This window comes from Oncorhynchus kisutch, linkage group LG17 (assembly GCF_002021735.2).
Source record: "Oncorhynchus kisutch isolate 150728-3 linkage group LG17, Okis_V2, whole genome shotgun sequence".
Taxonomy (NCBI): Eukaryota; Metazoa; Chordata; class Actinopteri; order Salmoniformes; family Salmonidae; genus Oncorhynchus; species Oncorhynchus kisutch.
This window is the reverse complement of record NC_034190.2, coordinates 23084240-23099613: the sequence shown is the minus strand read 5'-3', so window position 1 is coordinate 23099613 and position 15374 is coordinate 23084240. Positions and strand designations below refer to the sequence as shown.

General features: G+C 42.0%; 1 protein-coding gene across 2 annotated transcripts in view; it reads right to left on the bottom strand.

Moving 5' to 3' along the window:
• lpcat1 (lysophosphatidylcholine acyltransferase 1) overlaps window positions 1–15118 on the bottom strand; it is a 44169-nt gene extending 29051 nt beyond the window's left edge. Inside the window, exons 1-5 of one of the 2 annotated variants that reach the window (XR_004203565.1) lie at window positions 14820–15107; window positions 2481–2620; window positions 1655–1869; window positions 813–925; window positions 662–722 (exon numbers count right to left, since the gene is read on the bottom strand). Coding sequence is in view for 1 of the 2 variants with exons in the window: in XM_031793369.1 (XP_031649229.1) it covers window positions 662–722; window positions 813–925; window positions 1655–1869; window positions 2481–2620; window positions 14820–14939 (649 nt within the window). In the remaining variant the exon portion in view is untranslated. Of the gene's footprint in view, window positions 1–661; window positions 723–812; window positions 926–1654; window positions 1870–2480; window positions 2621–14819 lie in introns of both variants that reach the window. The other variant, XM_031793369.1, reaches the window with a different exon arrangement.
• Between the last annotated feature and the right edge of the window lie 256 nt (window positions 15119–15374).

The window sequence follows — 15374 nt, the reverse complement described above, 5'->3', positions numbered from 1 at the left end:
AGACTCTTAGACTAGACACACAGAGAGAGAGAGAGAGACACACCCGAGAGGAGAGAGAGACACAGAGAGAGAGAGAGGACACACAGAGAGAGAGAGAGACACAGAGAGAGAGAGAGACACACAGAGAGGAGAGAGAGAACACACAGAGGAGAGAGAGACACACAGAGAGAGAGAGAGAGAACACACAGAGAGAGAGAGAGACACACAGAGAGAGAGAGAGACACACAGAGAGAGAGAGAGACACAGAGAGAGAGAGAGAGACACACAGAGAGAGAGAGAGACACAGAGAGAGAGAGAGACACAACAGAGAGAGAGAGACACACAGAGAGAGAGAGACACACAGAGAGAGAGACAGAGAGAGAGAGACACACAGAGAGAGAGAGACACACAGAGAGACACGCAGAGAGAGAGAGACACGCAGAGAGAGAGAGACACGCAGAGAGAGAGAGACACGCAGAGAGAGAGAGACACGCAGAGAGAGAGAGACACGCAGACAGAGAGAGAGAGAGACACACACAGAGAGAGAGAGAGACACACACAGAGAGAGAGAGACACACACAGAGAGAGAGAGACAGACACAGAGAGAGCGAGACACAGAGAGAGCGAGACACAGAGAGAGCGAGGGTATGAGAGCTTGGTCAGCATAAAGAAGAACACATACCAGGCTTGAATGTGATGAGGCAGGATCTGTTGGTACATGTCCCCTCTGGAAATATCATTATCTGCACACACACACAGTACATTTCATTTGACATAGAAGATTGAGGAGGATTGGTCTTTACGTTAACACAAGCAGGCAGTGTGTGTGTTACCTGAGGCCACTCCCCTCCAGCATGGGCTCTGCGTTTGATCTCCTCAACTGTCTTCCTACGAGAATCCTGGTCCGACCGCGACACGAACACTGGCCTTATGAACTTTATCAAAGCTGGTGGGGCAGGGAGAAAGAGAGACAAAAGAGGGAGAGCGGAGAGACAAAAGGGGGAGGAGAGAGAGACAGAAGGGGGAGGAGAGAGAGACAGAAGGGGGAGGAGAGAGAGACAGAAGGGGGAGGAGAGAGAGACAGAAGGGGGAGGAGAGAGAGACAGAAGGGGGAGGAGAGAGAGACAGAAGGGGGAGGAGAGAGAGAGAGAAGGGGGAGGAGAGAGAGAGAGAAGGGGGAGGAGAGAGAGAGAGAAGGGGGAGGAAGAGAGACAGAAGGGGGAGGAAGAGGGAGAGAAGGGGAGGAGTGAGACGGATAAGAGAGGGAGGGAAATAGAGAGATGATAGAGAGATTAGTGATTAGCACAGCATTATGACTAATAATAAGAATGTTATGAGATAACCCAGAATATGCTAATCATTAACACCTGGTCTCACCACCTCTACCTCTCTCCCCTCCCCTCCCCCTTCATGTCCAGTCTGATAACCTCACTAACTCACATCAGTCAGTATCTATCAGAAGACTGGTTCTCACCGGCCCTGATGGAGACAGAAAGAAATGAGGAAGACTATACTACCAGAGAGAATGAAAATGAAGGCTACAGTACACACTTCCCTAGACAGTGAGACAGACTAAAAAAGCCTGACAAATGAGGAAGAGGCAGGGAGAGAGCGCGAGAGAAGGGAACGAGGTAGACAATGGTATTTAATGAAGATGATGAGGATGACTACTCACTACCCCAGACGGGGATATTCTTGCTCTCGGTCTTCATGACGATAGAGGCCATGGTCATGGTAATGGGGATGGCGTCGAAGTAGGAAGAGTGAGGGGCCAGGGTGAGGATGGGCGCCTGCGAGGGCGGGGCCGGTTCCCCCTTCACCGTCACCCAATGGAAACCTCCACAGAACCACATGGCTCGCATGAGCACCCTCAGGGCTATGTCACAGATCCTGTAGGAGAGAGAGAGAGAGAGAGAGAGAGCAAGAGCGAGACAGGGTGAGGGTATGTCTGATTAACTGCCATTTACACAGGTAAGTCAATTAAAGACATGCTCTGGAACTTTGGCAACTTCTATGTATTTTTGTAAACCTCCCACTTTGGGCTGGATGCATCAATGAGCTTCAGCCCCCTCACCATTTGAGTGACAGCACAGCAGAGGTGAACACACAGCAGAGAGAGCAATGACCTGGTTCACATATCTGTACATGTGACATAGTACTCAATTTTCAGGGACCACTTTTGGCTAGTGAGCGTAACTTTCAGAACTACTGGCTAAAAAGTACACACAATTACCAGAGAATCTCTTTAAGAATGCAATTACGGCATGACGACAATATCCATATATATATTATATATACACGCGACAGGCCGTATATATATTATATATACACGCGACAGGCCATATATATATATATATATATATATATATATATATATCTGCATAGTCGGAACTAGAAGCACAAGCATTTCAACACACTCGCATTAACATCTGCTAAACATGTGTATGTGACCAATAAAATTTTATTTGGAATTGATATATAATTCTCTCTCACACACACACCTCCTCCACCAGGTCTCGGTCTCCACGGCCAGTTCAGATCGTCCCAGAGAGGCAGCGAAGGCAAAGGGCCAGGCCAGCAACATGAGGAACACTGCAAAGAACAACCGTACTGGGAACACTGTCACAGTCATCACACCAATCTGAGAAAGGGGGGAGGTGGGGGGCAAGAGCAGAGAGAGAGAGCGAGAGACTGAATCAAATGGTGATGCATTCATTCAGAAAAACACAGAGGGAGACAGAGGTACAAATGATCACATTTCATCAGGGAAAGAATCTCTCTGTGAAGTTGGATTGACCCATAAAGAACTGCTCTGTTGAAGAAGACCATCCAGCAATGACAGACATACAGCTAGTCATCCCTCCTAGCTTTCTCCTTGTTTACTCTATGCTCCTTATGTAAGCATGATCACAACAGCTCATACAGAAATGCTAGAAAACATTTTTTTAAATTAAACTATCCAATGTGATTTCAGGTTTAAATAACAAATAAGTTCATTTAGTATCGAATTAATTTATGCTTACATCATTAAGGTCAAAGCAGATAACTATTGACCCGTCACGCCCTTAGAAGGAATATGGTTGTATGTCATGCCATCACTCCAAATAACAGGGTCACAATGTCAAGGCCCACTGTCATTTCAGATCCCACCCCCCTCTATTCTTCTACCGATCATCTGGAGACCTCTTATCCCTCTTCTGTCTGTTACAGTAGGGTGTTGTTCTCACAATAATGCACGGTTCTCTCTATTGCTTTCTCTATAAATATATCTTTCCCCCTCTCAATTCCCCTCTCTCTGCCTGCCTACATTACAATGTGGTCTTCTTTCATTTCCCAGGGGACTCAATTCCTTCTCTTCTCCTCCCTCTGCCTACATTACAATGTGGTCTTCTTTCATTTCCCAGGGGACTCAATTCCTTCTCTTCTCCTCCCTAAGATAACCCCCAAAATGATTTTGCTAGTGTAATATAGAATTGGCTGGTGAAGTCATTGAGATCAGGAGATAAAATTAAAATTGTCCTCGATTTTCAGATGAGTTTCAAAATGAAGGTAATTTCAACCTCTACCTATCTGGACCCTTCATTTCCGCTAATTCCAAAGGATTAGGGCAAGGAGCGAGGGGTTGTGTTCTACAACTGGCACTCTTGTGAGCTGGTCTCCATGTTGGTTGTGAGGGAGGATTCAAGGAGTTAAAAAGGAAAGCTTTGTGGTGTGAAATATTCAGGAGGAGACTCAGTGGACGTGTGTGTGAGAGAGAGAGGAGGCATGCAAGAGAGAGACTAGATGCAAGCCTTTTGTTTCCTTAAAATGCACGGCACACACTTCCCTCCTCCAGGGTTGGCAAGGGCCATTAGGGAAAGGCTTCTCAACCCCTACACATGCGGACAAATGCACACACGCACTCTTAGGGGTGGGTATCTCCCCCCCTACACACACAAACACACATAGGGGTGGAGTCCACCCAGCAGGCAAGCATCTTGCTGCCCTCTAATCAAATCAAATCAAATTTATTTATATAGCCCTTCGTACATCAGCTGATATCTCAAAGTGCTGTACAGAAACCCAGCCTAAAACCCCAAACAGCAAGCAATGCAGGTGGAGAAGCACGGTGGCTAGGAAAAACTCCCTAGAAAGGCCAATACCTAGGAAGAAACCTAGAGAGGAACCAGGCTATGTGGGGTGGCCAGTCCTCTTCTGGCTGTGCCGGGTGGAGATTATAACAGAACATGGTCAAGATGTTCTAATGCTCTAAAAAGGGTGTCTGCATGCTTCCCATCCCAAACAGTTTGTGCATATATTATGACGTGATGTCTTTGTTCGCTTGGTCTTCGACACTTCTTTCGAGGCAAGCCGAAGTTCAGTAGCCGAAGTTCAGTATCCGAAGTCTATTCCCCTTCGTTGGTGATTGGTCAACAATGGGGATTCTTCAACGAAGGGACCTCTTGTGTTTGATGTAATTTAATGAGAGACTACTCGTTTTCATGCACATTTTATATATATATATATATTTTATATATGTGCATCGTCGGATGTAGCAGGGCCTGCAAACTATTACAGACTACAAAAAGGGAAGCACAGCCGAGAGCCGCCCAGTGACACGTGCCTACAAGTTGAGCTAAACAACTTCTGTGCTCATGTCGAGGCAAGTAACACTGAAACTAGCGTCCCACCTCGACAACTTTCGGTGAAATTGCAGAGCGCCAAATTCAAATTGAATTACTAGAAATATTTAACTTTCATGAAATCACAAGTGCAATACATCAAAACAAAGTTTCACTTGTTGTTAATCCAGCCGCCATGTCAGATTTCAAAAAGGCTTTACGGCGAAAGCAAACCATGCGATTATCGGAGGACAGCGCTCAGCACACAAAACATTAGAAACAGTAACCAGCCAAGTAGACTAGTCACGAAAGTCAGAAATAGCAATCAAATGAATCACTTACTTTTGATGATCTTCGTATGGTTGCACTCAAGACTCCCAGTTAAACAATAAATGTTTGTTTTGTTCGATAAAGTCCCTCTTTATATCAAAAAACCTCCAGTTTTTGGCACGTTTTGTTCAGTAACAATGGCTCAAATGCGGTCATAAGAGGCAGACGAAATTTCCAAAAAGTATCCGTAAAGTTTGTAGAAACATGTCAAACGATGTTTAGAATCAATCCTCAAGTTGTTTTTAGCCTAAATAATCGATAATAATCGTAAATTCAGAGCTTGTTGTCAGATCGTCCATTTGTAAACTGATTCACTCTCGGAGCGCACACTGGAAGCACCGGCCAAGGAGTAGAGTTAATTTGAGCGTTCTGACCTTACAGCGGCAGTCAAGCACCCAAGCTAACGTTGGCTAGCTTCTTCCAGACAAATGAGACCACTGACAATTTTACTTGCACTTGCAGAGCTGGTTAGGCAGTTGTCATGTTATCCATAGCGTTGGTGACCAACTGTGCTGCTGGCAACAACTTAATTACGCTTTTTTGCCGACGTTTACTAACAGCAGCCATATTCAACGGACATGGAGCGCTCATAAATGCATTAGTCTGCACTCTGCTGCACTCAGAAGAGAGTGATCTGAAATCGGAGTAGATATACAGAGTGAATTTATGAAAGCACCCGAATGTCCATTGAGAACGCACAATGACTATACCATTTAGCTAAGCTAAGAATGACGGGAATAATCAGGTCAATAAACGTTGGGTAGTTAGATAGCATATAGTTAATATACTGGTAAGTTTGATGTATAAGTAGCTAACTAACGTTAGGCAACTAGCTAACATACCGGTATATACTGCTGTAATGATATGCTATGTGGTTCTTAAGGAACAAATTGTCAGCCAACATAGCGTGTAAGGTAACTTATTTGAAAAGTCATTACTTTATTACATTGCTCAACATTTTCTTAACATTTGTCATAATTAGTTAAAGCTATGAATTTGTAGCAGCTAATGGGGATCCTACAAATACAAAACTAACCCTAATGATAACACACACACACACACAAACAGGCACCTCAAAGAATGCAAAGACTATCATTAGGCAAAATGGCAGAGACAAGTCACTACAATACAGACCCCTCAGCTGTTCAATAAGTGAGTGACATCTTTATTTGGTTCATTGTGACGTTAATTCATATGGGGTGTTTTTGTTGTTTTGTAACCTCCTCTTCAAAACAGGACATCTGGGAGAGAGCGAGAGAGGCCTGAGGGAGGAATGTGGTTACACGTGTTGGTGTGACAGACACACACATCACCCAGTCATAAGGATCTGTTGTCAGCGGCGAAGGGAAGTAGCATTTATGTTCAAGCAGAGAGAGACGGTTCTTAAATGAACACGTGTGTGTACATAGAACAGAAAACACCCTGACACCTTCACAGTAACAGCAGGTAGTAGGCTAGTGAGAACAAGACTAGACACCTGCTACAGTTTACAGACTCAACTAGCAACCTTCACATCTCTGATAGGCCCAAGTAGCCTCCAGCACCTTTCTGTCCAACTAGTCTAACTATGACCTTGATCTGAGTTTAACAATCATTTAGATGTAATCTTTGATAGAAACATGCAACTGGATACACTGTCTTCTCAGAAATACATTTTTTTTTTAAAGGTCAACGTGCTCATGATACAATTGAATAGAAATGCACATTTCCTGAGGCTTGGCCTAGATCCAGAGACTGAAATAATTAGCACCAGATTCAGAAGCTGAACGCTGTTCCAGAGTCTCAATCATTTCTGCTCCTTTATCGAGTCATGTTCTGCCCCTTGTCTCTGTGTGCAGTTTGTGTGTGTAAAGCATGCCTCCTGCTGCAGGAGGAAACTTGTTTGCCGTGTTTATCTTCCACTGCTGGCACAAAATGTTCTGTGCCAAAATGGAGGCCAGTTTCCTGACCTTGTAAAGCAGGGCTCTCCAACCCTGTTCCTGGAGATCAACTGTCCTGTAGGTTCACACTAGTGGTCGACCGATTAATTAGGGCTGATTTCAAGTTATTACAAATCGGTAATCGGCCTTTTTGGATGCCAATTACGGCCAACTACATTGCAATCCACGAGGATACTGCATGGCAGGCTGACCACCTGTTATGCAAGTGCAGCGTCAAAAGGACCTTGTGGCTGCAAGAAGCCAAGGTAAGTTGCTAGCTAGCATTAAAGTTCTCATAAAAAACAATCAATCTTCACATAATCACTAGTTAACTTAGTAATATCATCAACCATGTGTAGTTAACTAGCTTGTCCCGCGTTGCATATAATCAATGTAGTGCCTGTTAATTTATCATCGAATCACAGCCTACTTCAACTACACCAAACGGGTAATTTCACAAAAGCACAATCGTTTCACAACTGTACCTAACCATAAACATCAATGCCTTTCTTGAAATCAATACACAGAAGTATATATTTTTTAAACCTGCATATTTAGTTAAGAAATTCATGTTAGCAGGCAATATTAACTATGGAAATCGTGTCACTTCTCTTGTGTTCAGTGCAAGCAGAGTCAGGGTATACAGTGCCTTGCGAAAGTATTCGGCCCCCTTGAACTTTGCGACCTTTTGCCAAATTTCAGGCTTCAAACATAAAGATATAAAACTGTATTTTTTTTGTGAAGAATCAACAACAAGTGGGACACAATCATGAAGTGGAACGACATTTATTGGATATTTCAAACTTTTTTAACAAATCAAAAACTGAAAAATTGGGCGTGCAAAATTATTCAGCCCCTTTACTTTCAGTGCAGCAAACTCTCTCCAGAAGTTCAGTGAGGATCTCTGAATGATCCAATGTTGACCTAAATGACTAATGATGATAAATACAATCCACCTGTGTAATCAAGTCTCCGTATAAATGCACCTGCACTGTGATAGTCTCAGAGGTCCGTTAAAAGCGCAGAGAGCATCATGAAGAACAAGGAACACACCAGGCAGGTCCGAGATACTGTTGTGAAGAAGTTTAAAGCCGGATTTGGATACAAAAAGATTTCCCAAGCTTTAAACATCCCAAGGAGCACTGTGCAAGCGATAATATTGAAATGGAAGGAGTATCAGACCACTGCAAATCTACCAAGACCTGGCCGTCCCTCTAAACTTTCAGCTCATACAAGGAGAAGACTGATCAGAGATGCAGCCAAGAGGCCCATGATCACTCTGGATGAACTGCAGAGATCTACAGCTGAGGTGGGAGACTCTGTCCATAGGACAACAATCAGTCATATATTGCACAAATCTGGCCTTTATGGAAGAGTGGCAAGAAGAAAGCCATTTCTTAAAGATATCCATAAAAAGTGTCGTTTAAAGTTTGCCACAAGCCACCTGGGAGACACACCAAACATGTGGAAGAAGGTGCTCTGGTCAGATGAAACCAAAATTTAACTTTTTGGCAACAATGCAAAACGTTATGTTTGGCGTAAAAGCAACACAGCTCATCACCCTGAACACACCATCCCCACTGTCAAACATGGTGGTGGCAGCATCATGGTTTGGGCCTGCTTTTCTTCAGCAGGGACAGGGAAGATGGTTCAAATTGATGGGAAGATGGATGGAGCCAAATACAGGACCATTCTGGAAGAAAACCTGATGGAGTCTGCAAAAGAACTGAGACTGGGACGGAGATTTGTCTTCCAACAAGACAATGATCCAAAACATAAAGCAAAATCTACAATGGAATGGTTCAAAAATAAACATATCCAGGTGTTAGAATGGCCAAGTCAAAGTCCAGACCTGAATCCAATTGAGAATCTGTGGAAAGAACTGAAAACTGCTGTTCACAAATGCTCTCCATCCAACCTCACTGAGTTCGAGCTGTTTTGCAAGGAGGAATGGGAGAAAAAAAATTGTCTCTCGATGTGCAAAACTGATAGAGACATACCCCAAGCGACTTACAGCTGTAATCGCAGCAAAAGGTGTCGCTACAATGTATTAACTTAAGGGGGCTGAATAATTTTGCACGCCCAATTTTTCAGTTTTTGATTTGTTAAAAAAGTTTGAAATATCCAATAAATGTCGTTCCACTTCATGATTGTGTCCCACTTGTTGTTGATTCTTCACAAAAAAATACAGTTTTATATCTTTATGTTTGAAGCCTGAAATGTGGCAAAAGGTCGCAAAGTTCAAGGGGGCCGAATACTTTCGCAAGGCACTGTATGCAACAGTTTGGGCCGTCTGGCTCCTTGCGAACTGTGTGAAGACCGTAATTAATTTCCCAGAATTGTACTTAATTATGACATAACATTGAAGGTTGTGCAATGTAACAGCAATATTTAGACTTAGGGTTGCCACCCATTCGATAAAATACAGAACGTTTCCGTATTTCAATGAAAGAATAAACATTTTGTTTTGAAAGTGATACTTTCCGGACCATATTAATGATCAACGGCTCGTATTTCTGCTTTTATTATATTATAATTAAGACTATGATTTGATATTTGATAGAGCAGTCTGACTGAGCGGTAGTAGGCAGCAACAGGCTCGTAAGAATTCATTCAAACAGCACTTGACTGCGTTTTACCAGCAGCGCTTAGCAATGCTTGAAGCACAGTGCTGTTTAGGACTTCAAGCCTATCAACTCACAAGATTTGCCTGGCAATACTAAAGTGCCTATAAGAACATTCAATAGTCAAAGCTATACGATATACAAATGGTATAGAGCGAAATAGTCGACGCGTCATAATTCCTATAATATCTACAATCTAAAAACTACAACCTAAAACTTCTTAACTGGGAATATTGAACCGCCAGCTTTTCATATATCTGAGCTAGGAACTTAAACGTTAGCTTTTTTTACATGGCACATATTGCACTTTAACTTTCTTCTCCAACACTTTGTTTTTGCATTATTTAAACCAAATTGAACATGTATCATTATTTATTTGAGACTAAATAGATTATGTATTATATTAAGTTCAAATAAAAATGATCATTATTCATTCAAGTATTGTTGTAATTATTACAAATATTTATTACATTTGTCCAATTAAATCAGTATCGGCTTTTTTTGGTCCTCCAATAATCGGACACGGCGATGAAAAATCATAGTCGGTCAACCTCTAGTTCACACTCCAGTATTAATGCTAAATTGGAATTACTTCGCCACTACGGCCTATTTATTGCCTTACCTCCCTAATCTTAATTTGCACACACTGTATATAGACTTTTCTATTGTGTTATTGACTGTACGTTTGTTTAGTCCATGTGTAACTCTGTGTTGTTTGTGTCGCACTACTTTGCTTTATCTTGGCCAGGTCGCAGTTGTAAATGAGAACTTGTTCTCAACTGGCCTACCTGGTTAAATAAAATACAAACAAACACTCCAACCTAGCACACCCGATTCCAATAATTAGCTGGTTGATAAGCTGAATCCGATTAGTTACAACTGGGGTTGGAGTGAAAACCTACAGGAGGGTAGCTCTCCAGGAACAGGATTGGAGAGCGTTGCTGTAGTGAACAGTATATGGATGAGTGACTGGGACACACCCTGGTCCTGGGGCTGTGAGAGAGCAGAGAGGCCATGAAGCCAGGAACGGGACAAACCACATTTCCTGCACTTCCAGAAAGAACTCTAGCCGAGTATTGGTACACTGTCAAACGTTATTGTAATGGTAGTAAGTTATGTCTGGTAACATCAACAGGACAAACCACACGTCACACTCATCAGAATACTAACTAGCTACACACAGACTTGGTGCAAGCAAAATATATAATTTGCTGAATGATGCCGTCTGCTACAGCCATTCTGTCCTATGCAGCATGGTCAGATACTGACAACTGCATGTCCAAGCCCCAAGGCTGTGTGTGAAAGGCTAAACAGAGAGTAAGGGGACAGCTGTGTGCATGTGACCATATTGATCTGGTGATTGACTGACCATCACATAATGGCACAGAGTCAATTATTCTTACTAGATCCACAGAGAGAGGAAGAGACAGGTAAATTGAGGGAGCATAGAGGGAGAGGTGTCACTGTAATAGTGAAGGTGTAAACTTGGCAGTAGAAAACCTAACCAGTATATTTGACCTCTCAGCTTCCCTATCAAATCTAAAAAAATGTAAGCAGACAGCCTAAGAAAATTAACAACAATGACAAAAGCAAAAACCTAAGAAAGAAATTGAGAAACCGATCCAGCCAAAAACAGAGACCCAGAAAACCTGAGCCTACGCCTTCACTATGGTGAATCAATAAAACAATACAGAAATACATTACGGAAAAAGAAGGAACAGCACATCAGAAATCAGCGCAATGTAATTGAAAAATCCATAGAATCTAACCACTTCTGGGAAAATTGGAAAACTCTAAACTAACAAAGAGTTATCCAAAACGGAGATGTATGGATAAACCACTTCTCCAATCTTCTTGGCTCTATAACAAAGAACAAACAGCAAAAACATATACATGATCAAATACAAATCTTAGAATCAACAAGAACCCACTGTATTCTCCAATTACAGTGAATGAACTGCAGGACAAAATACAAACCCTCCAACCCAAAAAGGCCTGTGGGATTGATGGTATCCTAAATTAAATTACTAAATATACAGACCATAAATTCCAATTGGCTATACTTAAACTCTTTAACATCATTCTTAGCTCTGGCATCTTCCCCAATATTTGGAACCAGGGACTGATCAGCCCAATCCACAAAAGTGGAGACAAATTTGACCACAATAACTACTGGGGGTGATGCGTCAACAGCAACCTTGGAAAAATCCTTTGCATTATCATTAACAGCAGACTCGTACATTTCCTCAGCCAAAACAACATACTGAGCAAATGTCAAATTGTCTTTATACTAAAAATTACAGGAAGACAGACCACGTGTTCACCCTGTACACCTATACTGACAAAAAAACAAAGGCAAAGTTATCTCATACTTTATTGATTTCAAAAAAGCTAGACTCAATTTGGCTTGATGGTCTGCTATACAAATGCATGGGAAAGTGGTGTTGGGGGAAATGCATACAAAATTCTAAAATCCATGTACACAAACAAGAAGTGTGTGGTTAAAATTGGCAAAAAACACATTTCTTTCCAAAGGGACGGGGGGATGAGACAGGGATGCAGCTTAAGCCCCACCCTCTTCAACATGTACATCAAGGAATTGGCGAGGGCACTAGAACAGTATGCAGCACCCGGCCTCACCCTACTAGAATCTGAAGTCAAATGTCTACTGATGATCGGGTGCTTCTGTCTCCAACCAAGGAGGGGCCAAAAGCAGCAACTAGATCTTCTTCACAGATTCAGTCAGACCTGGGCCCTGACAGTAAATCTCAGTAAGACAAAAATAATGGTGTTCCACTCACCAACCAAGAATTCACAAATAATGCATGCAGAACAGATTTATGCAGATACCCACTAATTATCTACAAATTCTACAACCACCTAAAAAGGAAGCAATTCCCAAACCTTACATAACTAAGCAATCACCTACAAAGAAATGAACCTGGAGAAGAGCCCCCTAAGCAAGCTGGTCCTGGGGCTCTGTTTACAAATACAACCAGATCCGACAGAGCCCCAGGACAGCAACACAATTAGACCCAACCAAATCATGAGAAAACAAAAATGATAATTACTTGACACATTGGAAAGAATTTAAAGAAAAACAGAGCAAACTAGAATGCTATTTGGCCCTAAACAGAGTACACAGTGGCAGAATACCTGACCACTGTGACTGACCCAAAATTATGGAAATCTTTGACTATGTAGGGACTCAGTGAGCATGGCCTTGCTATTGAGAAAGGCCGCCGAATGAAGACCTGGCTCTCAAGAGAAGACAGGCTATGTGCACACTGCCCACAAAATGAGGTGGAAACTGAGCTGTACTTCCTAACCTCCTGTCAAATGTATGATCAGAGAAACATATTTATCTCAGATTAAAAACAGACCCACAAAGAATTCCAAAACAAATCCCATTTTGATAAACTCGCCTATCCATCTGAGATATCTACTGCATCCCTCATCCAACACCCATTCTGCCAGTCACATTCTTTTAAAGGTCCCCAAAGCACACACATCCCTGGGTCGCTTCTCTTTTCAGTTCGCTGCAGCTAGCGACTGGAACGAGCTACAACAAACACTCAAACTGGACAGTTTTATCTCAATCTCTTCATTCAAAGACTCAATCATTGGACACTCTTACTGACAGTTGTGGCTGCTTTGTGTGATGTATTGTTGTCTCTACCTTCTTCCCTTTGTGCTGTTGTCTGTGCCCTGTTTTATGCTGCTACCATGTTGTGTTGCTACCATGTTGTTGTGTTGCTGCTATGTTGTCATGTTGTGTTGCTGCTATGCTCTTTATGTAGTGTTGTCGCTCTTGTCGTGATCAAATCAAAGTTTATTTGAAATGCTTACTTACAGGCTCTAACAAATAGTGCAAAAAAGGTATTAGGTGAACAATAGGTAGGTAAAGAAATTAAACAACAGTAAAAAGACAGGCTATATACAGTAGCGAGGCTATAAAAGTAGCAAGGCTACATACAGACTCCGGTTAGTCAGGCTGATTGAGGTAGTATGTACATGTAGATATGGTTAAAGTGACTATGCATATATGATGAACAGAGAGTAGCAGTAGCGTAAAGAGGGGTTGGTGGGTGGCGGGACACAATGCAGAAGCAGCCCGGTTAGCCAATGTGCGGGAGCACTGGTTGGTCGGCCCAATTGAGGTACATTGTACATATGTAAAGTTAAAGTGCCTATGCATGTTTTTTGTCCTATATTTTTTATTTATGTATTTTATATTTAAATCCCAGAACCCATCCCCGCAGGAGATCTTTTGGTAGGCAGTCATTGTAAATAAGAATGAGTTCTTAACTGACTTGTCTAGTTAAATAAAAGTTAAATAAATACAAAACCTTTTTTTTTTTAAATACCAGTGTGCAATTACAGCAGCAAGATTTGTGACCTGTTGCCACAAGAAAAGGGCAACCAGTGAAGAACAAACACCATTGTAAATACAACCTATATTTCTGTTTATTTATTTCCCCTTGTGTACTATTTGCACATCATTACAACACTGTATATACACATATGACATTTGAAATGTCGTTATTCTTTGGGAACTTTTGTGAGTATAATGTTTACTGTACATTTTTTATTGTTTATTTCACTTTTGTTTATTATCTATTTCACTTGCTTTGGCAATGTAAACATATGTTTGCCATGCCAATAAAGCCCCTTGAACTGAATTGAGGATGGAAGGATGACAGAGGGAGATGACAGAGGAGATGACAGAGGAGATGACAGAGGAGATGACAGAGGGAGAGAGGTGGGCAAAAGACAACACATGGAACATTTAATGTAAACACAGGGACTCAATTTTCCATTCCTTGGCTCAAACACCTTTTTTGTGTGACCCAGATCTATTCAAAAGCCACGGTTGGCAAACCTCCATTGAACAGTGAAGGCTGCCCAGTCATTTAGGACAGTTTTACAGTTAACTGCTATTGGACATGGAAATCCACTGCAAACGTTTGAAATGCAAATTACGAGAATCAAGATCACCAATTCAATAGCTACAAAAAAGTTAGCTCTGATGTTATGTAAATTAAAACTCTTCTTGATATAATCAAATCTCCATAAAATACACCATATGTATAGATTTTAGTTTAGTCCCTACATGTAGTTCATGGTCAATATATACCAATTATTCTAGCTACCAGCTTCGACCATAACATGCAGCGGCGCGCTTGAAACGCACAGAAAACTTGGTGGGTGCAGAACATCAGGTACCTAACTAGCATGCTAGTTAGCTAATAGCTACTGTAGCACAGAGTGCCGTTAACTGACCAACTGGCTGGCAAAATATAACATTAGAACATATTTGAATGTTCATGAAATACGATTTCAACAAAAGTTAAACGGTTGCTTACCCTGATTTTCTCCAAGGGGGTGAATCGTAACTCGTGAACGAAAGGATTTCTGAAAGGGGTTGGCAAATCCGACCTATCTCTAATCTCCAAGGAAGGATGCTGCTCATCTGGCAACTTCATAACTGAAAACAAATAAACTAACACTTATCAGTTCGCAACGGTTTTTCTATTCCACAATAAACAGGCAATGCTTCTTTGAAACCGACTTTCTAGGCTAGCGACACATGTACTGATGGCGCTGATAGGTATGCTCGAGAAACATCAACTCGTTGAGTGGGGCGGGGAAGCGAGGATGGCTAATTTCAATGTACTGGGACTGCGCATGCGTAGTAGCGAGCCATACACTGACCACTTTGGAAGGTGTTGGATCTTTTTTACAGTGGTGCCAGAATTTCAGCACACATGCCACACACATACACACACGAGTCACGACACAGGCAGACACACACAGGGACAACTGATATGAGTTTTGTGGGACATGACCTCTTTTCCTGGAATGTGTCTTTGAGATGTGCCAGATACCTTTGAGTGCGTATAAGTGTGAAGATGTAGTGT